The following is a 25,832-nucleotide window of genomic DNA, read 5'->3' as shown; positions in this document are numbered from 1 at the left end:
GCTGTTTGTCAGTTTTATAAATGACCTGAATGAGGGCGTAGAAGGGTGGGTTAGTAAATTTGTGGATAACATTAAACTCAGTAGAGTTGTGGATAGTGCAGAAGGATGTTGCAGGTTACAGAGGGTCATAGATAAGCTGCAGATCAGGGCTGAGGGGTGGTAAATGGTGTTTAATGTGGAAAAGTGTGAGGTGATTCACTTTGGAAGAAATAACAGGAATATAGAGTACTGGGCTAATGTTAAGGTTCTTGGTAGTGTGGATGTGCAGAGAGATCTCTGTCCATAAGCATAGGTCTCTGAAAGTTGCCCCCCAGGTTAACAGGGTTTTTAAGAACTTGCATGGTGTATTAGCTTTTATTGGTAGAGGGATTGAGTTTCGGAGCCATGAGGCCATGTTGTAGCTGTATAAAACTTGGCCGCACTTGGAGTATTACGTATAGTTCTGGTTGCCGCATTATAGGAAGGATGTGGAAAGGAGCAGAGGAGATTGATGAGGATATTGCCTGGAATGGAGGGAAGGCTGAGAGACTTGAGGCTGTTTTAATTACAGGGAAGAAGGTTAAAAGATGACTCAGTAGAGACATAGGAGATAATTAAAGGATTAGATAGGGTGGACAGTGATAGCCTTTTTCCTTGAATGGTGATGGCTAGCACAAGGGGACATAACCTTAAACTGAGGTGTGATAGATGTAGCACAGATGTTAGTTTCTTTACTTAGAGTAGTAAGGGCATGGAATCCCATGCCTGTAACAATAGTAGATTCGCCAACTTTAAGGGCATTTAAATGGTCATTGGCTAAACATATGGGTGATAATGGAATCATATATGTTAGATGGGCTTCAGATCGGTTTCACAGGTTGGCACAACATCGAGGGCTGAAGGGCCTGTACTTTCTTGTATTGTTCTATGTTTTATGATCTTATTGAATGGCAGAGTGAACTTGATGGACTGAATGACCTATTCCTGTTCCTGCATCTTATTGATCTTATTTGTTATGATCTTTTTTTGTGAGAGTAAAGCTGAAGCTTTCATTTCTCTGATCTTGTTCCTATCAGATGTTGTGTCCTGGTGGAAGTGTAAAATAAATTATGGAATTAAAGTTACATTACATAATTTATAAACAACTGTCCTGAGGTGGTGAATATTGGCCTGAATTTTGAGAAGATTTGTAGCTCAGGTTGAGGTTCTGGATGTCAGCTGGAAGGTTCACTTTCAGACGTTTCATCACCATACTAGGTTACAGAATCAGTGAGCCTCCACTGAAGCACTGGTGTTAGTGACCTGCTTTCTATGTATGTGTTTAGGATTCTTTGGGTTGGTGATGTCATTTTCTGTGGTAATGCCATTTCCTATTTTTTTTCTCAGAGGGTGATAAATGGGGTCCAAGTTGATTTGTTTGTTGATAAGAGTTCGGTTGGAATGCCATGCTTCCAGGAATTCTCTTGTGTGTATCTGTTTGGCTTGTCCAAGGATGGATGTGTTGTCCCAGTCGAAGTGATGTCCTTCTTCATCCATATGCAAGGATACTGGTGAGAGTAGGTCATGTCTTTTTGTGGCTAGTTGATGTTCATGTAATCTGGTGGCTAGTTCTCTGCCTGTGTTTGTTACAGTTCTCACAAGATATTTTGTAAATGACATTAGTTTTGCTTGTTATCTGTATGGGGTCTTTCAAGTTTATTCATTGCTGTTTTTGTCTGTTGGTGGGCTTGTGGACTACCATGATACCAAGAGGTCTGAGTAGTCTGGCAGTCATTTCAGAGATGTCTTTGATGTAGGGGAGAGTGGCTAGGGTTTCTGAATGCATTTTGTCTGCTTGTTTGGGTTTGTTGCTGAGAAATCGGCGGACTGTGTTCATTGAGTACCTGTTCTTTTTGAATATGTTGGATAGGTGATTTTCCTCTGCTCTTCATCGTCCCTCTGTGCTGCAGTGTGTGGTGGCTCGTTGAAATAATGTTCTAATACAGCTTTGTTTGTGGGTGTTGGGATGATTGCTTCTGTAGTTCAGTATTTGACTTGTATGTGTGGTTTTCCTGTAGAGGCTGGTTTGAAGTTCCCCATTGGCTGTTCGCTCTACTGTGATATCTGGGAATGGCAGTTAGTTGTTGTTTTCCTCCTCTTATGTGAATTTTATGCCAGTAAGGGTATTATTGATGGTCTTGATCATCCCAACATCCAAGTTTGCTTTGAACTGGCTTAGAGTCTGCTCAATCGTGCAGTCCTCCAAAATGATGTGTCCAAATAACCCCTAACACTGTGACACACGCACTGAGTATTACTGGCACACAACCTTTTCCCTTAATCTTTCTCACCACCCAGCACCCCTAGTGCCTAGTCTTGCTAATAAGGGGGAAGAAACAGGGATATAGGAACATATAACTTACAAAGGGCATTCAAGATATTCAACTCTTTGTATCTGCTCAAGATAATTGCTATTCTAATCATTTAATTTTATGCATGGGATATGGGTATCATTGACAAGACCCATATTTGCTGTCCACCTTTAATTGCCCTAAGGCAATGGTGGTAGAGCCGCTGCTGTCTTGAACCATTTATTTTGGGTGTTGGTACAACAAAAGGAGTTTTGAGATTGGGACCGTGTCTGTCTGTCCATATCGTTTGACTTAGAGTCATAGTCATAGAGATGTACAGCACAGAAACAGACCCTTCGGTCCAACTCGTCCATGCCGACAAGATATCCCAACCCAATCTAGACCCACCTGCCAGCACCTGGCCCATGTCTCTCTAAACCCTTCCTATTCATATACCCATCCATGCCCCTCATGATTTTATAAACCTCTATCAGGTCACCTCTCAGCCTCCGACGTGCCAGGGAAATCAGACCCAGCATATTCAACCTCTCCCTATAGCTCAAATGCTCCAACCCTGGCAACATCCTTGTAAATCTTTTCTAAAGCCTTGCAAGTTTCACAACATCTTTCCGATAGGAAGGAGACCAGAATTGCACACAATATTCCAACAGTGGCCTAACCAATGTCCTGTAAAGCAGCAACATGACCTCCCAACTCTTACATTAAAACTTTGACCAATAAAGGAAAGCATTCCAAACGCCTTCTTCACGATCCTATCTACCTGCGACTCCACTTTCAAGGAGCTATGAACCTGCACTCCAAGGTCTCTTTGTTCAGCAACACTCCGTAAGACCTTACCATAAAGTGTATAAGTCCTGCTAAGATTTGCTTTCCCAAAATGCAGCACCTCACATTAATCTAAATTAAACTCCATCTGCCACTTCTCAGCCCATTGGCCCATCTGATCAAGATCCCGTTGTAATCTGAGGTAACCTTCTTCGCTATCCACTACACCTCCAATTTTGGTATCATCTGCAAATTTACTAACTGTACCTCTTATGCTCACATTCAAATCATTTATGTAAATGAAGAAAAGTATTGGATCCAGCACCGATCCTTGTGGCACTCCACTGGTCACAGGCCTCCAGTCTGAAAAACAACCCTCCACCACCACCCTCTGTCTTCTACCTTTGAGCCAGTTCTGTATCCAAATGGCGAGTTTTCCCTGTATTCCATGAGGTTTAACCTTGCTAATCAGTCTCTCATGGGGAACCTTGTCGAATGCCTTACTGAATCCATATAGATCACATCTACCACTCTGTCCTCATCAATCCTCTTTGTTACATCTTCAAAAAAACTCAATCAAGACTGTGAAACATGATTTCCCACACATAAGACCACGTTGACTGTTCCTAATCAGTCCTTGCCTTTCCAAATACAAAAAAATCAAAGTTAAAAATCACACAAAACCTTATAGCCCAACTGGCAACTGATGAAGGAGCAGTACTCTGAAAGCTACCTGTTGGACTATAACCTGGTGTTGTGTGATTTTTAATTTTGTCCATCCAGTCCATCCAGTCCAACACCGGCACCTCCACATCAAAAAATATCAATTCAGGGTGTGGTGATCTGGAAATAAAACACGAGAGGAAAAAAATTACATTGATTGAAAACACTTGCCTGACATTGAACTGAAGGCAGATCTCAGATGGTGTATCTTCGACTCATGATATCAAATGTAGCAAGGCTTAAGCCTCCCTACTTACCTAGTTGATTGATCAGTGTTGCTGCCGACAGCACAACTTCCTGCTGTAAACTTCAAAAATGTGAGAATATACTTTAACTGCAACTAGCAGTGTACAGAAGCCTGAACACACACACAAGCCAGTTTGGAAACAGTTTCTACCCTATTGTTGTTCGAATATTGAATGGACTCACAACCTCTTAACATTCCCCTGGACCTGTGTTTTTGTTTTTGCTGCTGTTTACCTATTATTTACTTATGTATAGTACTTAACTATGTGATTTGCCTGCATTGCTTGCACGACAAAACTTTTCATGGTACCTCGGTACACGTGACAATAAGTTCAATTCAATTCAATTCCCTGCTGCTGACCCTGTGATGCATGCCGATATTATAGATTATCATGCAAATAGAACATAGAACATAGAAAAATACAGCGCACTACAGGCCCTTTGGCATTCGATGTTGCACCGATCCAAGCCCACCTAACCTACACTAGCCCACTATCCTCCATATGCCTATCCAATGCCCGTTTAAATGCCCATAAAGGGGGAGAGTCCACCACTGCTACTGGCAGGACATTCCATGAACTCACGACTCGCTGAGTAAAGAATCTACCCCTAACATCTATCCTATACCTACCACCCCTTAATTTAAAGCTATGCCCCCTCGTAATAGCTGACTCCATACGTGGAAAAAGGTTCTCATGGTCAACCCTATCTAAACCCCTAATCATCTTGTACACCTCTATCAAGTCACCCCTAAACCTTCTTTTCTCCAATGAAAACAGCCCCAAGTGCCTCAGCCTTTCCTCATACGATCTTCCTACCATACCAGGCAACATCCTGGCAAACCTCCTCTGCACCCGTTCCAGTGCCTCCATTCCTATAGTATGGCGACCAAAACTGCAAAACAATACTCCAGATACGGCCGCACCAGAGTCTTATACAACTGCAAGATGACCTCAGGACTCTGGAACTCAATTCCTCTACCAATAAAAGCCAGTACGCCATATGCCTTCTTCACCGCACTATTTACCTGGGTGGCAACTTTCAGAGATCTGTGTACATGGACACCAAGATCCCTCTGCTCATCCACACTGCCAAGTAGCCGACCATTAGCCCAGTACCCCATCTTTTTGTTACTCTTACCAAAGTGAATCACCTCACACTTACCTACATTGAACTCCATTTGCCACCTTTCTGCCCAGCTCTGCAACTTATCTATATCCCGCTGTAACCTGACTCATCCTTCCTCACTGTCAACAACTCCACCAACTTTCGTATCATCCGCAAACTTGCTCACCCAACCTTCTAGCCCCTCCTCCAGGTCATTTATAAAAATGACAAACAGCAATGGTCCCAAAACAGATCCTTGCAGAACACCGCTAGTAACTGCACTCCAAGATGAACCTTTACCATCAACTTCTACCCTCTGTCTTCTTCCAGCCAACCAATTCCTAATCCAAACCTCCAACTCACCCTCAAAGCCACACCTCCGTATTGTTTGCAGTAGCCTACCATGGGGAACCTTATCAAACGCCTTACTAAAATCCAGATACACCACATCTACCACTTTACCCTCGTCCACTTCCTTAGTCACCTTCTCAAAGAATTCAATAAGGTTTGTGAGGCACGATCTGACCTTCACAAAACCATGCTGACTATCCTTGATCACATTATTCCTATCCAGATGTTCATAAGTCCTATCCCTTACAATTCTCTCTAAGACTTTGCCCACAACAGAAGTGAGACTCACCGGCCTATAGTTACTAGGGTTATCCCTACTCCCCTTCTTGAACAAGGGAACCACATTTGCTACCCTCCAGTCTACTGGCACTATTCCTGTAGACAACGAGGACATAAAAATCAAGGCCAATGGCTCTGCAATCTCCTCCCTTGCTTCCCAGAGAATCCTAGGATAAATGCCATCAGGCCCAGGGCACTTATCTATTTTCACCCTTTCCAGAATTTCCAACACCTCTTCCCTACATACCTCAATGCCGTCCATTCTAATTAATTGTGACTCAGTATTCACATCGGCAATAATGTCCTGTTTCTGAGTGAATACTGACAAAAAGTATTCATTCAGTGTCTCCCCAATCTCTTCAGCCTCCACACGCAACTTCCCACTACTATCCTTGACTGGACCTATTCCTACCCTAGTCATTCTTTTATTCCTGACATACCTATAGAAAGTCTTTGGGTTTTCCCTAATCCTACCAACTAAGGACTTTTCATGTCCCCGCCTTGCTGCTCTTAGCTCTCTCTTCAGATCGTTCCTGGCTACCTTATAACTCTCAATCGCCCCAATTGAACCTTCATGTCTCATCTTTACATAGGTCGCCCTCTTCCATTTAACAAGGGATTCCAATTCCTTATTAAACCACGGCTCCCTCACACGACCCTTTCCTCCCTGCCTGACAGGTACATACTTATCAACGACACTCAATAGTTGCTCCTTGAACAAGCTCCACATATCAATTGTGCCCTTGCCTTGAAGCCTTCTTTTCCAAGCCACGCATCCTAAGTCGTGCCTCACCGCATCATAATTTCCCTGCCCCCAGCTATAACTCTTGCCCTGCAGTGCACACTTATCCCTCTCCATCACTAGAGTAAAAGTCACCGAATTGTGGTCACTGTCCCCAAAGTGCTCACCTACCTCCAATTCTAACACCTGACCTGGTTCGTTACCCAGAACCAAATCCAGTATGGCCTCACCTCTTGTTGGCCTGTCTACATATTGTGTCAGGAAACCCTCCTGCACACATTGGATAAACACCGACCCATCTAACGAACTCGAGCTATAGCTTTCTCAGTCAATATCTGGAAAGTTAAAGTCCCCCATAACAACCACCCTATTACTTTCACTCTTCTCCTGAATCATCCTCGCAATCCTTTCTTCTACGTCTCTAGGACTATTAGGAGGCCTGTAAAAAACTCCTAACAGGGTGACCTCACCTTTCCTATTCCTAACCTCAGCACAAACTACCTCAGATGGCGATTCTTCATCCATCGTCCTTTCCACCGCTGTAATACTACCTTTGACAAGCAATGCCACACCTCCCCCTCTTTTACCCCCACCTCTGACCCCACTAAAACATTTAAACCCTGGAACCTGCAACAGCCAATCCTGTCCCTGTTCTACCCATGTCTCCGTAATAGCCACAACATCGAAATCCCAGGTACCAACCCACGCTGCAAGTTCACCTACCTTATTTCGTATACTTCTTGCATTGAAGTATACACACTTCAAGCTACTTTCCTGTTTACAGGCACCCTCCTTTGAGATTGATGCCATGTTCCTAACCTCCCTACACTCCAGGTCCTGCACCCTAATGATTATTCATTCTTCAGTTTGAAAAGAATGAAAATATATTCTTCAATTCTAGACTTGTTTCTTAGAATTCTTAGGGAAAATCAAAAGAAAATCAAAATGTAGTTTGAATAAATTATGAAGGAGTCATGCTTGAGACTTATGGCAGTAAATATTAGATTTCAGTTTGTATGTGATAAATTTGTTTTACTAGATTTCAGAGTTTGAATATACCATCCCTTGAGTCAGAGATTGAAGTTATAGTTGAACGTATTATCCAGCACTATGCAGGAGAGTTAATGTTTGTAAATAAGGTAAGAATTATGTCTTTACCTTTTTGATGTACATTTTCATGTTTATTGGTTGCGGGTGTCCTTAGATATTGTCTACAATATGGAACTGTCATCACTGTTTTCCAGTTTCCAAGGAAGGAAGGAGATGGGAGCTGCCAAGTCTGCATGTTAGAATTTTATATACTGTTGAGTATAAATCAGAACTACTCACGTTTTCCTCATAGTACACCACTTCCAGCCCAGGAATCAACCATGCTACAATTCCTCCGCTTCATCCTTGACCACAATGTCTTCACCTTTGACAACTAGTTCTTCATTCAGACACACACAACAGGCATGGAGAGACTATGCAATTTTCTTTGTAGCCTGCAACACATCATTGATGATAATTAACCCCTCGCTAAAATCTTTATTACGCCTCCACTTCAAGTCTTCTTGCCAAACCTTAAACAGACCAATGTCTGCAACAAACTACCCACCCTTCAGGAAATCCTCAGCCATAACACCATACAATCCTGTCAGGGCAGCCCCTGCAAGACATGTCAGACCATTGACATGGATGCTACCATTACACATGGGGACACCACCAACCACGTGCACGGCAGATACTCATATGACTCGGCCAATGTTGTATATCTTGTACGTTGAAGGCAAGGATGCCCCAAGGCAAGCCATATTGGGTGAACCCATGCAGATGCTATGACAACAGATAAATGGACACCATGCAAACATCACCAGACAGGGATGTTTCCTCCCACTGGGGGAACATTTCAGCAGTCAAGGACATTTGGCCTCATATCTTTGGGTAAATGACCTCCAAGGCAGAGTTTGTGATACACAACAATGCAGAGTTGCTGAGCAGAGGCTGATAGTTAAGTTCATTACCCATGAGGATGGCCTCCACCAGGACCTTGGGTTCATATCACACTACAGCTGACCCCACCAAACTATACATTCACACGTAAACGCGCACACACACACTCTCACACAAGCATACAGACACTCTCACAGACCTTCTCTCATACACACCCACATTCTCATATACACACACTCTCAGATGCATCTCATCCCTCACACTTGCACACACACTCTATTAAACATGCAGTGTTGCATACACACATGCGCGCATGCACATGCACACTCTCAGATGCATAGACTCCCTCATACTTGCACCCACTCTCTCAAACGCATATTCTCTCTCTCTCCCCGCCCACACAAACATGCACACTCGCACATATAAATCTGTGTTTGTGTTTGCAAATTTGTGTTTGCAAATACATTCTATTTTATTCAAAAGGCACGCAATTTGTAGACAGTTGGTCAATGTGGCATTTTTTAAGATCCTATTTTGGAAATAAAACCAATCCAACTCCAGGTTAAGACACAGACAGACTCCAAAAAAGACCTCATGCCTAAAATACATTGTCTGACCCAAGATGTCACCTCCTTTATATTGATAACACCTTAAGTTATCTCGGGGCAGTGACTTGAAAACAAATCTGGGATTTGCATATTAATCAATTGAAACCTGCATGTCCATTCTTGCTGATTAAAGATTTAAGACCCATGTTAGATGTGCTCAATTTGTTTGCATGGGTTGTATGACCCTTTGATTGTTTTTCATTACAAATTCTCTGTTTAAGGTCTTCCTCTCTCACTAGCACCTGATAAAGGAACAGCACTCTGAAAGTTAATGTTTTCAAATAAACTCGCTGGACTATGAACCAGTGTCATGTGATTTTTAACCTAAATAACAGGAATTAAAATAAAATAAGGTTAGGTTCAGCTAGAGTGAACTGGATGTACAAATAAACTCGCCCTCTTCAAATCTCTGAGTTACATTCTCGAGGAATTCCACGAGATTTGTCAACTTGATTTCACTTCTCTAAATCTATATCGACTCTGTGGAGATCCTGTCACATTTTCCCAAGTGCACTGCTATTAATGGACTTTTATGATGAACTTCACTATTTACCCCATGACTGATGTCAGGCTAATTGGTCTATAATTACCGATCTTCTCTTTGCCTCCTTTTAATTTAAATAATGAGGTTTACATTAGCTACCCTGTAATCCATACAAACTGTTACAGAGTCTAAAGAATCATGAGAGATAACTACCAATTCATCCACAACTTCTTGGACATTGGTGGTCATCTTTCATGTATTTGTGCAATTAATTCATCCACTTTATTGCGAATATGTTGCACAATAAGACACAAAGCCTTGAGACTTGTATTCTTAACATTACTTGTCTCTTAACCCTAATTTTTCACTGTAGCCTTGTTTGATCCTGGCTCTTAATTCCTCTGCCTATCATTTTTCATATTCCCCTTTCTGTCTTTTGTGGTTGTTCTTGGCTCCTCTTCTTCTGACTCAACCCCCTGCAATTTTAGTTTAAACTCTCCCTAAACGATCCAGTAAATACTCCCTCTGGACGTCAGTTCTCATCCTGCCCAGGTGAAACTGATCTAGTTTGTACTGGTCTCATCTTCTCCAGAACTTGGAATCTGAAATCTTCCCTCTTTATCATATTGTCAAGCACATTTTCATCTAATATATCCTGTTATTTCTACTCTGACTAGCACGAGATCCTACTTTTGAGGTCCTACATTTTAACCTACTTCCTAACACCCTTTATTTTGCCTTTGGTACCTCACCCCTTATTGTACCATGACTGCTGGCTGTTCATCATCGCCACCACTACTACCAGAATATCCTCCAGCTGCTCTGAAACATCCTTGACCCAATCACCAGGGAGGCAACATACCATCCATTTGTTTCATTTGTGACCACAGAAATACAAATCTATTCACTTTACAATTGAATACACCATAACTATTGCATCCCAATAATTTCTGCTACTCCGTTGTGCAGCAGAGCCAACTTTATCCAATATATGTGGCTGTTGAACTAAAGAGATGGTTGTTGGCTTCAGGAAGGCACAGAGCGATCACTCTGCTGGACATTGATGGCTCCCCTGTGGAGATTATTAAAAGCCTGAATTTTATTAGTGTCCACCTGGCGGAGAATATCACCTGGTCCTTCAACACCAGTTCCATAGCCAAGAAAGCCCAGCAGCATCTCTGCTTCCTGTTGTCGGTTGAGGAAAGCCCATCTTCCATTCCCCATCCTCATCACACTCTGCAGAGGATTAATTGAGAGTACCCTGAGCAGCTGCATCACTGCCTGGTTTGGGAATTGCACCGTCTCAGATCATAAGACCCTATAATGGATAGTGAGGACAGCTGAGAACATCATTGGGGTCTCTCTTCCCTCCATTACAGACATTTACTCCACATGCTGCATTTGCAAGGCTAACGACATTGTGGGTGACTCCACACATCCTTCATTCAAATTCTTCTCCCTCCTGCCATCTGGCAGAAGATACTAGAACATTCAGTCTCTCATGGCCAGACAGTGCAATAGTTTCTGCCCCCAAGTCATCAGGCTCCTTAACACAGTATAATCACACTCTATTCCATTTGCAATTTTCGGACGACTTTTTGAATTGCTTATAAAACAATGTTTTATTAATGATCATTCATTGTTACATTGTAATTTGTCCACCACTGTACCTATTGTCTCGTCTTGTCAGGAATTACTGTGCTGTCTTGCATGCTTTGCACTTCTCTATGCACTTTATGCTACCATGTGTATGACTGTATTCTTATATAGTCTGTGTTCATACAGCACCTTGGTCCTGGAGGAATGCTGTTTTGTTTTTATTGTAGCAGCTGTATATAGTAGAAATGACAAATAAACTTTCTCTACTCAACTCTGCTCTACTCTAGAGTATTCTATTGGTGATTTCCCCTGTGAGGCCATTTCCCTCAACAGTATCCGAAGTGGTATGTCTGTTTTGCAGTTGAATAGTCACAAGGGATTCCTGCGCTGTCTTCCTCTTCCCATTGCTCTGCCTAATGGCCAGCTATTTCCTTCCTAGGCAAAAATGAGGACTGCAGATGCTGGAAACCAGAGTTTAGATCAGAGTGGTGCTGGAAAAGCACAGCAGGTCAGGCAGCATCCGAGGAGCAGGAAAATCGATGTTTCGGGCAAAAGCCCTTCATCAGGAATAGAGGCAGGAAGCCTTCAGGGAGGAGAGATAAATGGAGGGGGGAGGCAGAAGGTAGCAAAGAGTACAATAGGTGACTGGGGGTGAGGATGGAGATGATAGATCAGAGACGAGGGTGGGGGACGGTAGCAAAGATTACAGTAGGTGAATGGGGGTGGGGATGGAGGTGATAGGTCAGAGAGGAGGGTGGAGTGGATAGCTGGGAAGGGAGATTGACAGGTAGATTAGAGAGGTGCTGGAAAAGCACAGTAGTTCAGGCAGCATCCAGGGAGCAGTAAGATTGACGTTTCGGGCAAAAGCCCTTCATCAGGAATACAGGCAGAGAGCCTGAAGGGAGGAGAGGAGGGTGGGTGAGTGGCATCAATGTGGACTTCAACAGTTTCCTCATTTCCCCTTCCCCCACCTCACCCCAGTTCCAAACTTCCAGCTCAGCACTGTCTCCATGTCTTGTCCTACTTGTCTATCTTCTTTTCCACCTATCCACTCCACCCTCCCCCCCCCGACCTATCACCTTCATCCCCTCCCCCACTCTCCTATTGTACTCTATGCTACTTTCTCCCCACCCCCACCCTCCGCTCACTTATCTCTCCACAATTCAGGCTCTCTGCCTGTATTCCTGATGAAGGGCTTTTGCCCGAAATGTCGATTTTACTGCTCCTTGGATGCTGCCTGAACTGCTATGCTTTTCCAGCACCTCTCTAATCTAGGCTCTGGTTTCCAGCATCTGCAGTCATTGTTTTTACCTAGATTGACAGGTAGGACAGGTCATGAGGACAGTGCTGAGCTGGAAGGTTGGAACTGAGGTAAGGTGAGGAGAGGGGAAATGAGGAAACTGGTGAAGTCCACATTAATGCCCGGCCGTTGAAGTATTCCAAGGCGGAAGATGAGGCATTTTTCCTTCAGGTGTCGGGTGGTGAGGGAGCGGCGGTGGAGGAGGCCCAGGATCTGCATGTCCTCGGCAGAGTGGGAGGGGGAGTTGAAATGTTGGGCCACAGGGCGGTGAGGTTGATTGGTGCATCCTGGCACCCTCCCCTGCCACTGCAGGAATTGCAAAGCCTGCGCCCACACCTCCTCCCTCACCATCATTCAAGGCCCCAAAGGAGCCTTCCACATCCATCAATGTTTCACCTGCACATCCACCAACATTGTTTATTGTGTCTGTTGCTCCCAATGCGGTCTCCTGTACACTGGGAAGACTGGACGCCTCCTCACAGAGCGCTTAAGGGAACACCTCCGGGACCCCTTCACCCGACGCCTGGAGGAAGAACGCCTCATCTTCTGCCTTTGAACACTTCAACCCCAGGGCATCAATGTGGACTTCACCAGTTTCCTCATTTCCCCTTCCCCCACCTTACCTCAGTTCCAAACTTTCAGCTCAGTTATGTCCTCATGACCTGTCCTACCTGCCAATCTTCCTTCCCACCACCCACTCCACCCTCCCCTCTGACCTGTCACCTCCAACCCCACCTCCATTCACCTATTGTACTCTTTGCTACCTTCTCCCCAACCCCCCCGCCCTCCATTTATCTCTCCACCCTGGAGGCTTCCTGCCTCTATTCCTGATGAAGGGCTTTTGCCCGAAACGTCGATTTTCCTGCTCCTCAGATGCTGCCTGAACTGCTGTTCTTTTCCAGCTCCATCCTGATCTAAACAGCCATTTCCTTCCTGCCTGTGGAGTTTTAGCATGTGGTATGACCATCTCTCTGTATATGAAATATGAAGAGATGGGTTCAGTTCCATGAAAATTCAAAAGATGTGGAATCTGTCTGACAAAAAAGGGTCTGAGAAAGGATCACGAGATTTTTCCCCACTGATGCTGCCAGACCTGCTGAGGTCTTCCACCAATTTCTGTTATTGTTTCAGATTTCTAGCATCCGTAGTTCTTCCGGTTTTGTTCTAGTAGAATTCTGTGTGGGTAGATTTGAGGACCTACAAAGGGAAAAAAAGACCCTGATGGGATTATACAACTACTGCTAACAGGCTTATTGTATACAAGCCTGGTAGCAATATTCAGGACGTGGAGAAGAAAATAAATCAGAACGTAGAAAAGGCATCATTGCAATCATCATGGAGACTTCAATATCCTGGTGAACTGAGAAAACGGGTTTGTATCAGACCTCAACAAAAGGAATTTGTGGAATCTATGAGATGGTTTTCTGGAGCAGATCGTAGTAGAGCCCACTAGGAAACAAGCAATTCTGGATTTGGTGATGTGTAATGAGGCAGACTTGTTTGGGGAACTGAAGGTGAAGAAACTCCTTGTAGACAGCGAACATAATATGATAGAACTTAGTCTGCAGTTTAAGAGAGGGAAGCTTGATTCCGATATAACCCTATTGCAATTGAATGATGGTAACTGAAAAGATATGAAGGAGGAAATTCCCAGGGTTGATTAGATGGGGAGCCTAGCAGGGAAGACGGTGGGGTAGCAATGGCAGGAGTTTTTCAGGGGAATTTAGGAGGCACAGCAGAAATTCACCCCAAGGAAGAAGAAACTAAGGCAACCATGGCTGACAAGGAAAGTCAGGGACAGCATAAAAGCTAAAGGAAAAGCACACAATGTGATTAAGATTAAGGGGGGAAAAGATGAAAAAGAGAGTATGCTAGCTAGTAATATAAAAGGAGATTGCAAGAGTTGTTTTAGACATCTAAAAGGTAAGACAAAGGCAAGAATAGATATTGGATTACTGGATGATGAAGCTGGAGTAATAGTAATGGGGAACAAAGAAGTAGCAGAGGAATTGAATAGGTATTTTGCATTAGTTTTCATAGTGGAAGACATCAGCAGCATACCAGAACTTCAAGAGAGTCAGAGGGCAGGGGTGAGTGTAGTAGCCATCACTAAGGACAAGCTGCTTGGAAAGCTGAAGGCTTTGAGGGCAGAATAGTCACCTGGACCAAATGGACTATATTCCAGAGTTCTGAAGCAGACAATTGAGGAGATTTTAGAGACATTAGTGGTGATTTTCAGGAATCACTAGAGTCAGGGAGCATTCCAGAGGACTGGCAATTGGTTGTTGTAACATACTTTTTCAGAAGGGAGGGAGGCAGAAGACAAAAATCTACAGGCCAGTTAGCCTAACCTTGGTCATTTGTAAGATTTTAAAGAGTTATTAACCATGAGCTTGAGGAGTACTTTGAAGTCCATGGTAAAATAAGGTGGGGTCAGCACAGCTTTGTCAATGAGATGTCATTCCCATCAAATCTGTTAGAATACTTTGAGGAGGTAATGTGCAAGTTAGACAAAGGAGAGCCAGTGTGGATGATAAATTTGGATGTCCAGAAGGCTTTTGACAAGATGTTGCACAGGCGGCTGCTAAATCAAATAAGAGCCCATGGTGTCAGGAGTAAGCTACTGGCAAGGATAGAGGATTGGCTGAATGGCAGAGATTGGGCATAAAGGGGTCTTTTTCAGAATGCTAACCAATGACTAATGGAGTTCATAGAATTCTCACAGTGTGGAAACTGGCCATTTGGCCCAACAAGTCCACACCGACCCTCCGAAGAGTAACCAACCCAGACCCATTCCCCTACTACTCTACATTTACCCCTGACTAATGCACATCTCCGAACACTATGGGCAATTTAGCATGGCCAGTTCACAAAACCTGCACATTTTGGATTATGGGAGGAAACTGGAGCATCACAGACGCAGGGTGAATGTGCAAACTCCATACAGACAGTTGCCCAAGGCTGGAATTGAACCCGGGTCCCCGGTGCTGTGAGGCAGCAGTGCTAACCAGTGGAGTCAGTGTTGGGACCACAACTATTCACGTTATAGATTAATGATCTCGACAAAGGAACTGAGAGTGTTGTTGCTCGGTTTGCAGATGGCACAAAGATAAGGGAAGGGACAGGTAATGTGCAGGATGTGACAAAATCACTTGGACAGACAAGGCAAGTGGGCAAAGAAGTGGCAGATGGAATACAATGTGGTAAAGTGTGAGGTAGTGCACTTTGGTAGGAAAAATAATGGCATGGACTATTTCTAAATGGGGAAAGGCTTCAGAATACTTTAACCATTTGTGACTCCTCAGATACTGAAGCAGTTCAAGCCCAAATATAGCAAGACTCGGACAACCTGGCTTGGGCTGACATGTGGCAAGTCACATTTGCACAATTAATGCAAGGCAATGACTATCTGCGGTATGGTGGCTCAGTGGTTAGCACTGATACTTGTCAGTGCCAGGAACCCAAGTTTGATTCCAGCCTTGGAGTCTGTCTGTGTGCAATTAGCATGTTCTCCCTGTGTCTGCATGGATTTCTTCTGGGTGCTTCTGTTTCCTCCCACAGTCCAAAGATGTGATGGTTATATAGATTAGCTATGGTAAATGCAAGGTAATGGGGATACAGTGGTATGCTTTTTGAAGGATTGGTGAAGACTTGATGGGCTGAATGACCTCTTTCCTCAATGTAGGGATTCTGTGATCTATGAGAGAATATAACCATCATGCCTTGACATTCAATGGCATTGCCATCGCTGAATCCTCCACTATCAACATCCTGAAGTTTGACACCATCCAAGAGAAAGTGAGGTCTGCAGATTTTGGAGATCAGAGTTGAGAGTGTGGTGCTGGAAAAGCACAGCTGGTCATTCCTGATGAAGGGCTTATGCCCAAAACATCGATTCTCCTGCTCCTCGGATGCTGCCTGACCAGCTGTACTTTTCCGGCATCACACTCTTGGCCTTGACACCATCCAGGACAAGACACTTACTATATTCAAGAAAGTGAAAGATGATATTTTAGATTTTAAAGGCATCAAGGCCTATGGGGAGAAAACAAGAATATAGCATTGAGATGTGGGATCAGCCATTCACATATTAGATGGCAGAGCAGGCTTAATGAGCCGAATGGTCTGCTCCTCCTCGATTGTATTTCTATCTATATTTCTATCAAGCAACCTGCATGATTGGCATCATATCCTCAAACATTCACTCCTCCAGCATAGTCACTTAGTGTCTGCAGTGTGTTCCATCCACAAGATGTATTGCAGAATTTCACTAAGGCTCTTTAGGCCGCATCTTCCAAACTGTCCATCACTACCATCTACGTAGACAAGGCAGCAAATAAATGGGAATATCACCTGCAAGTTCTTCTCAAATCCACTCACCATCCTGACTTGGAAATATGTTACTATTCCTTCACCATTACTGAGTCAAAACCCTGGAGTTTCTCACCCGACAGAATTGTGAATCTAGGAGAAAGTGAGAACTGCAGATGCTGGAGATCAGAGCTGAAAACTGTGTTGCTGGAAAAGCGCAGCAGGTCAGGCAGCATCCAAGGAGCAGGAGAATCGGCATTTTGGACATAAGCCCTTCTTCAGGAATGAGGAAGGTGTACCAAGGTGTAAGATAAAAGGTAGGGAGGAGGGACTTGGGGGGAGGGGCGTTGGGAATGCGATACATTTACCATAAACCGACAGCTACCTAGACTACACCTCCTCCCACCCTGCCCCCTGTAAAAACGCCATCCCATATTCCCAATTCTTTCGCCTCCGCCGCATCTGCTCCCAGGAGGACCAATTCCAATACCGAACAACCCAGATGGCCTCCTTCTTCAAAGACCGCAAGATCTCTCCACCGCATCTCCTCCACTTCCCGCTCCTCCGCCCTTGAACCCCGCCCCTCCAATCGCCACCAGGACAGAACCCCAATGGTCCTCACCTACCACCCCACCAACCTCCAGATACATCGTATCATCCTCCGTCATTTCCGCCACCTCCAAACAGACCCCACCACCAAGGATGTATTTCCCTCCCCTCCCCTATCTGCATTCCGGAAAGACCACTCCCTCTGTGACTCCCTCGTCAGGTCCACACCCCCCACCAACCCAACCTCCACTCCTGGCACCTTCCTCTGCAACCGAAAGAAATGCAAAACTTGCGCCCACATCTCCCCCCTCACTTCCCTCCAAGGCCCCAAGGAATCCTTCCATATCCATCACAAATTCACCTGCACCTCCACACACATCATTTACTGCATCCGCTGCACCCGATGTGGCCTCCCTACATTGGGGAGACAGGCCGCCTACTTGCGGAACGTTTCAGAGAACACCTCTGGGACACCCGCACCAACCAACCTAACCGCCCCATGGCGGAACACTTGAACTCCCCCTCCCATTCCACCAAGGACATGCAGGTCCTTGGCCTCCTCCATCGCCAGACCATGGCAACACGACGCCTGGAGGAGAGCGTCTCATCTTCCGCCTAGGAACCCTCCAACCACAAGGGATGAACTCAGATTTCTCCAGTTTCCTCATTTCCCCTCCCCCCACTTTATCTCAGTCCCAACCCTCAGACTCAGCACCGCCTTCTTGACCTGCAATCTTCTTCCTGACCTCTCTGCCCCCACCCCTTCTCCGGCCTATCACCCTCACCTTAACCTCCTTCCACCTATCGCATTCCCAATGCCCCTCCCTCAAGTCCCTCCTCCCTACCTTTTATCTTAGCTTGCTTGGCACACCTTCCTCATTATTGAAGAAGTGCTTATGCCCGAAACGTCGATTCTGCTGCCCCTTGGATGCTGCCTGACCTGCGCTTTTCCAGCAACACATTTTTCAGAATTGTGAATCTGTCTGCATTAAGAGGACTACAACATTTCAGAACTTTTCATAACCACTTTTTCATGGAATTTTCACTTGCAATAAATTCTGTTTTAGTCAGTGATTCCCGACATTCTCTAAGTACATTAAGGAAGTGTCAGTGTTTTTATTATTTTTCCTGTCAAATCAGAGCTGTTTGCAAGATTTGTAAACATAATCTAAGGTTCTGCAGAAGTTTAGTTCTCTTTTAAAATCCAACTGTATTTAATCTATTTGATTACTCGTGTCGACTATTGCTTATCTAAAGAATCCAAAAAGAATTATTAAGTACACCTTCTACTTTTGAATTCCATGCTGATTATATTGTATTTTCAGCTCCTAGATATTTTTCTGTTACATCTTTGAGTAAGAATTCTATTAGCTTTCGAACTGGCAGCATTAAGTTAACTTCTCCATAGTTTAATTTTGTTCTTTTAAAATGTAGAAGATCTGACAAAAAAAAAATCTGACAAAACAACTATGCTGACCTTCTTGCACTTGATCTTTACTGATACAATATGCAAAACATATCCTTTTCTGCTGAATTAGCCAGTGTTTTTCTCGCTAATTTAGTTCCTACTTCTGTTTCCAGCACTATCAAATTCATAAAGAGGACCCACCACTTGCAAGAAACATGCCTCCTGTAGCTGGAAAGATATTATGGGTGAGACAGCTCTTCACACGCATTCATGAGCCCATTGACTATTTCTATGTAAGTAATTTTATTGTGAAATTGTTAAATAACAGTTAATTTATACATATGTAACAGCCAGGAATCAAATCATTCCTGAAACAGAGCTAAGGTTTATGCAATTGTTCCAGCAAGGTTTTATAGCCTGAAAGCTGAAACTTTATTGCTGGAACAGCTCAGCAGGTCAGGCAGCATCTAGGGAACAGAAGATTCGACGTTTCGGGCACATGCCCTTCTTCAGGAATGAGCAGAGAGTGTTCAGCAGGAGAAGATAAAAGGTAGGGAGGAGGGACTTGGAGGAGGGGCGTTGGAAATGTGATAGGTGGAAAGAGGTCAAGGTGAGGGTGATAGGTCGGAGTAGGGTGGAGGCGGAGAGGTCAAGAAGAAGACTGCAGGTCAGGAAGGCGGTGCCGGGCTGGAGGGATTCGGCTGAGACAAGGTGGGGGGAGGGGGGATGAAGAAACTGGTGAAGTCCAAGTTCATCCCCTGTGGTTGGAGGGTTCCCAGTCGGAAGATAAGACGCTCCTCCTCCGACCGTCGCGTTGTTGTGGTTTGGTGGTGGATGAGTCCAATGACCTGCATATCCTCGGTGGAGTGGGAGGGGGAGTTGAAATGCTGTGCTACAGGGTGATTGGGTTGGTTCGTCCGGGTGGCCCAGAGGTGCTCTCTGAATCGCTCCGCAAGTAGGCGGCCTGTCTCCCCAATATAGAGGAGGCCACACCGGCTGCAGCGGATGCAGTAGATAATGTGGGTGGAGGTGCAGGTGAATCTGTGGCGGATATGGAAGTTTCCTTTGGGGCCTTGGAGAGAAGTGAGGGGGGAGGTGTGGGCGCAAGTGTTGCACCTCCTGCGGTTGCAAGGGAAGGTGCCGGGAGTGGAGGTTGGGTTGGTGGGGGGTATGGATCTGACAAGGGAGTCGCGGAGGGAGTGGTCTCTACGGAAAGCTGATAGAGGAGGGGAGGGAAATATATCCTTGGTGGTGGGGTCCGTTTGGAGGTGGCGGAAGTGACGGCGGATGATGCGCTGTACATGGAGATTGGTGGGGTGGTAGGTGAGGACCAGTGGGGTTCTGTCCTGGTGGCGGTTGGAGGGGCGGGGCTCAAGGGCGGAGGAGCGGGAAGTGGAGGAGATGCGGTGGAGGGCATCGTCGATCACGTCGGGGGGGAAATTGCGGTCCTTGAAGAAGGAGGCCATCTGTGTTGTGCGTATTTTGAACTGGTCCTCCTGGGAGCAGATGCGGCGGAGACGAAGGAATTGGGAGAATGGGATGGCGTTTTTACAGGGGGCGGGGTGGGAGGAGGTGTAGTACAGGGGGCGGGGTGGGAGGAGGTGTAGTACAGGGGGCGGGGTGGGAGGAGGTGTCAGATCCATACCCCCCACCAACCCAACCTCCACTCCCGGCACCTTCCCTTGCAACCGCAGGAGGTGCAACACTTGCGCCCACACCTCCCCCCTCACTTCTCTCCAAGGCCCCAAAGGAAACTTCCATATCCGCCACAGATTCACCTGCACCTCCACCCACATTATCTACTGCATCCGCTGCAGCCGGTGTGGCCTCCTCTATATTGGGGAGACAGGCCGCCTACTTGCGGAGCGATTCAGAGAGCACCTCTGGGCCACCCGGACGAACCAACCCAATCACCCTGTAGCACAGCATTTCAACTCCCCCTCCCACTCCACCGAGGATATGCAGGTCATTGGACTCATCCACCGCCAAACCACAACAACGCGACGGTCGGAGGAGGAGCGTCTTATCTTCCGACTGGGAACCCTCCAAACACAGGGGATGAACTTGGACTTCACCAGTTTCTTCATCCCCCCTCCCCCCACCTTGTCTCAGCCGAATCCCTCCAGCCCGGCACCGCCTTCCTGACCTGCAGTCTTCTTCTTGACCTCTCCGCCTCCACCCTACTCCGACCTATCACCCTCACCTTGACCTCTTTCCACCATTTCCAACGCCCCTCCTCCAAGTCCCTCCTCCCTACCTTTTATCTTCTCCTGCTGAACACTCTCTGCTCATTCCTGAAGAAGGGCATGTGCCCGAAACGTCGAATCTTCTGTTCCCTAGATGCTGCCTGACCTGCTGTGCTGTTCCAGCAATAAAGTTTCAGCTTTGATCTCCAGCGTCTGCAGACCTCACTTTCTCCTTTATAGCCTGAAAACAGATGCTGCCTTTGGAAACTTAGCTTTCCTGGAAAAGTAGAGCATGCTAATTGCTATCCTCCTCAGTTTGAGAGTTCATACTCACACTATGACAGGCATAAATGTTTGTTGTTTAGCACCACATGAAATAGATCAGGAATATATTGGATTGTTGCAAATTTTAAAATGGTTTATAACAATAAAGTAGAAACTTCTGGAAACAACATATCATATGCACGTTTATCTGTGGAGAAATAAATAACAATGTTTTATATCCAATATTACTCTTCCTTGGACTTGGGACAATAATCCTGGTTGAGATTTTGAAGTTAAATATTGTGTCAGGTATGTTAGTAATTGTCACTTCCAGCATTGTCTTGAGTGCATTTCCTCACAGGATCAACTGCTTTTTAGTTCATTACACATGCATGCAGATTGTTGCGCAAGTTGAACAAAACGTCATATGGATCAGGCAGCCGGGAAGTTCTCACCCTACTGGGTGAGGTTTTAAAGGCCATATGGATAGGTCTTCACTCAATACAGCTCGGCAACATCGCTGAAGCCTATTTTAGTCATCCCCATTCAGAGCACAAACACTGGCCTCAAGATTAATGAAACCTTGCTGTAGATTATGCTCCAGGAAAGAAGAAAGGTCCTCAACCCAGGGATGATAACATGGGGCTTTTCTATTAGAATTGTATGTCCAGGAGAAACCTGAATGGCAGATCAGTTCCAGTTGCTTGCACAAATACTTGGATCCAATGCAAGTATAAGATAAACAATCTCTGAAAGTCTAAGTAGCATCATCTTCTCCCTGTAAACTCACGTTCATAAGGGTATCACTCATTCTAACTACACAGATGTATCATAGGGCAATTACCTGCAAACCTCAGCATCAGGTGAAAGATGTGTACTGAATGTCTGGCAGCTAATTTTTTTCTGTCACTGTTTTAATATTTCCTGGAAACTGTGTCCGTGATTAGTTGCTGTGGAGGGCTCAGGATCTGATATGGCCATGAATGCTCATAAAACGCTAATGCCATCACATTGAATCCTCTTTGTCCATTTGCTGGATAAGATTGCTAACCACAGGAAGGAGAGGCCCAAATCTGGCAGAGGGGAGTTGGATACAAATCACCAACTCAAATGAGGAGCTTTACAGATTACGGATCTGGCTACTCCTCTACCAGCAATAGGACTGCGATGAGAATTCAGTGATGACCATTGTGGTCTGTTCTTCTCAGATATGCTGGCAATTTTACACGGTAGTCCATATAAAGGATTGTGCATCTTCAACTAATTCACAAGATCATAGGAACAAAAGTAGGCCTTTCAGATTATCAAGCCTACCCAGCCATTCTAAAACATAACATCTCAATGCCATTTTTTTCATACTGTCTTCACACCTCTTAATATTACTAACCTCCAGAAACATGTCAATTTCAACCTCGAACTTACTCAATGATGACCTTCCGCAGCCCTCTGGAAAATTCCAAGGATTCACCACTCTCCAAAAGAAGAAATTCCTCCTTAGCTCTGTTTTAAATAACTCTTATTCTGGAGCTGTGCCCTGTGATTCTAGATACACCAACTAGGTGGAAACGTCATATCTATATCCATCCCATTATGTCCGGACAAACCTTGTAAATTCCAATGAGATCACCTCTCATTCTTCATATGTCTGAGGATTAAGAGCCTATCTTCATGAATATGTTTCAAGAGATAATCCTACTATCCAAGAAATTAATCTGGTGAACATCCAATGAGCTTCCTGTATGATATATCTTGCTTAGATAAGGAGACCAAGACACTAACCAATATTCCAGGGTCTGTGTAGCTGCTGCAAGACATCTTTAATCCTGTACTCAGATCTGTTTAAAACGGCGAGCAATATATCGTGTGCCCTCCTAAATACTTGCTACATATATTGTATGCCCTCCTAAATTCTTGAATGCTAGCTTTTATCTTCATACCAACATGTGAGAAGCATGTGACCTTCAACCTAATCCCATTTACCAGCACTTGGTCCATAGCCTTGAATATTATGAAGTGCTAAGTTCTCGTCTAGGTACCTTTTAAATATGTGAGGCAATTTGCAACTACCATCCTCCCAGCAGTGCATTCTAGACCATCACCACCTTCTGAATAAAAGCTTTTCCTCAATCCCCCATAAACCTCCTGCCCCTCACTTTAAACCTGAGTCTTAGAGATGTACAGCATGGAAACAGACCCTTCGGTCCAACCTATCCATGCCGACCAGACATCCCAACCCAATCTAGTCCCACCTGCCAGCACCTGGCCCAAATCCCTCTAAACCCTTCCTATTCATATACCCATCCAAATGCCTCTTAAATGTTGCAATTGTACCAGCCTCCACCACATCCTCTGGCAGCTCATTCCATACAAGTACCACCCTCTGCATGAAAAAGTTGCCTCTTAGGTCTCTTTTATATCTTTCCCCTCTCACCCTAAACCTATGCCCTTTAGTTCTGGACTCCGCCACGCCAGGGAAAAGACTTTGCCTATTTATCCTATCCATGTCCCACATAATTTGTAAACCTCTATAAGGTCACCCCTCAGCCTCTGACGCTCTAGGTAAAACAGCCCCAGCCTGTTCAGTCTCGACCTATAGCTCAAATCCTCCAACCCTGGCAGCATCCTTGTAAATCTTTTCTGAACCCTTTCAAGTTTCACAACACCTTTCCAATAGGAAGGAGACCAGAATTGCAAGCAATATTCCAACAGTGGCCGAACCAATATCCTATACAGCAGCAACATGACCTTCCAACTCCTGTACTCAATACTCTGACCAATAAAGGAAAGCATACCAAACGCCTTCTTCACTATTCTATCTACCTGTGACTCCACTTTCAAGGAGCAATGAACCTGCACTCCAAGGTCTCTTTGTTCAGCAACACTCCCTAGGACCTTACCATTAAGTGTATAAGTCCTGCTAAGATTTGCTTTCTCAAAATGCAGTACCTCGCATTTATCTGAATTAAATTCCATCTGCCACTTCTCAGCCCATTGGCCCATCTGGTCAAGATTCTGTTGTTATCTGAGGTAACCCTCTTCGCTGTCCACTACACCTCCAATTTTGGTGTCATCTGCAAACTTACTAACTATATCTCTTAAGCTCACATCTAAATCATTTATATAAATGACGAAAAGTAGAGGACCCATCACCGATCCTTGTGGCACTCCACTGGTCACAGGCCTCCAGTCTGAAAAACAACCCTCCACCACCACCCTCTGTCTTCTACCTTTGAGCCAGTTCTGTATCCCTGTATTCCGTGAGATCTAACCTTGCTAATCAGTCTCCCATGGGGAACCTTGTCGAACGCCTTACTGAAGTCCACACAGATCACATCTACTGCTCTGCCCTCATCAATCTTCTTTGTTACTTCTTCAAAAAACTCAATCAAGATGGTGAGACATGATTTTCCATGCACAAAGCTATGTTGACTATCCCGAATCAGTCCTTGCCATTCCAAATACATGTACATCCTGTCCCTCAGGATTCCCTCCAACAACTTGCCCACCACCGACTTCAGGCTCACCAGTCTATAGTTCCCTGGCTTGTCTTTACCACCTTTCTTAAACAGTGGCACCACGTTTGCCAACCTCCAGTCTTCCGGCACCTCACCTGTGACTATCGATGATACAAATATCTTGACAAGAGACCCAGCAATCACTTCTCTGGCAAATTACTGCGGATGCTGGAATCTGAAACCAAAAGAGAAAATGCTGGAAAATCTCTGTAGGTCTGGCAGCATCTGTAAGGAGAGAAAAGAGCTGCTGTTTCGAGTCTAACTGATTCTTTGTCAAATCCTTTTACCCTGTATTCAGCATTCAAATTCGACCTTCCAAAATGAATCACTTCACATTTATCCAGGTTCAACTCTATCTGCCACTTCTCAGCCCAGCTATGCATCCTGTCAATGTTTTGTTGTAGTCTGCAACAGCCCTCAACACTATCTGTAACACAACCAATTTTTATGTCATAAGCAAAATTACATACCCAGCCTTTACTTCTTCATCCAAGTTATTTATGAAAACTACAAAGAGTAGAGGCCCAAGAACAAATCCCCGTAGGATAACATTGTTCACTGATCTCCAAGCGGAATACTTTCCATCCACTACCACTCGCTGTCTTCTTTCAGCCAGCCAATTCTGTATGCAGACAAGCAAATTTCCATGCATCCCATACCTTCTAATTTTCTGAATGAGCCTACCATTAGGAATTTTATCAAATGTCTTACTGAAATCTATATACAACACATCCACTGCTTGACATTCATCAACTTGTTTCGTTACATCCTCAAAGTACTCAATAAGGCTTGTGATGCATGACCTGCCCCTCAGAAAGCCATGCTGACTATCTTTAATCAAACTATGTTTTTCCAAATAGTCATAAACCCTGTCTCTCAGAATCCTTTCCAGTACCTTGCTTCCCATAGATGTAAGACTGACTGGTCTGTAATTCCCAGGGACTTCCCTATTCCCCTTCTTGAACAGAGGAACAACATTCGCCTCCCTCCAATCATCCACTACTACACCCGTGGAAAGTGAGGATGCAAAGATCATTGCCAGAGGTGCATCAATCTTATTCCTTGCTTCCCGTAGTAACCTTGAATATATCTGGTCTGGCCCTCGGGAAGTATCATAGTTTCCCAGAATTTCC

The 25,832-nt window shown here is 44.8% G+C and overlaps 1 protein-coding gene across 1 annotated transcript in view; it reads left to right on the top strand.

Annotated features, from left to right (window-relative positions):
* LOC122540182 (dynein axonemal heavy chain 8-like) overlaps window positions 1–25,832 on the top strand; it is a 1,370,012-nt gene that overhangs the window by 267,108 nt on the left and 1,077,072 nt on the right. Inside the window, exons 14-15 of the mRNA XM_087976825.1 lie at window positions 7,583–7,682; window positions 18,908–19,027. Coding sequence (XP_087832951.1) covers window positions 7,583–7,682; window positions 18,908–19,027 — 220 coding nt within the window. The remainder of the gene's footprint in view (window positions 1–7,582; window positions 7,683–18,907; window positions 19,028–25,832) is intronic.

The sequence above is a fragment of the Chiloscyllium plagiosum genome, unplaced genomic scaffold (assembly GCF_037043375.1).
Source record: "Chiloscyllium plagiosum isolate Xiang-an unplaced genomic scaffold, Cpla_swu_hap1 HiC_scaffold_3, whole genome shotgun sequence".
Classification (NCBI taxonomy): domain Eukaryota; kingdom Metazoa; phylum Chordata; class Chondrichthyes; order Orectolobiformes; family Hemiscylliidae; genus Chiloscyllium; species Chiloscyllium plagiosum.
The sequence above is the reverse complement of the archived record's forward strand: the minus strand, read 5'-3'. Positions and strand labels throughout refer to the sequence as shown.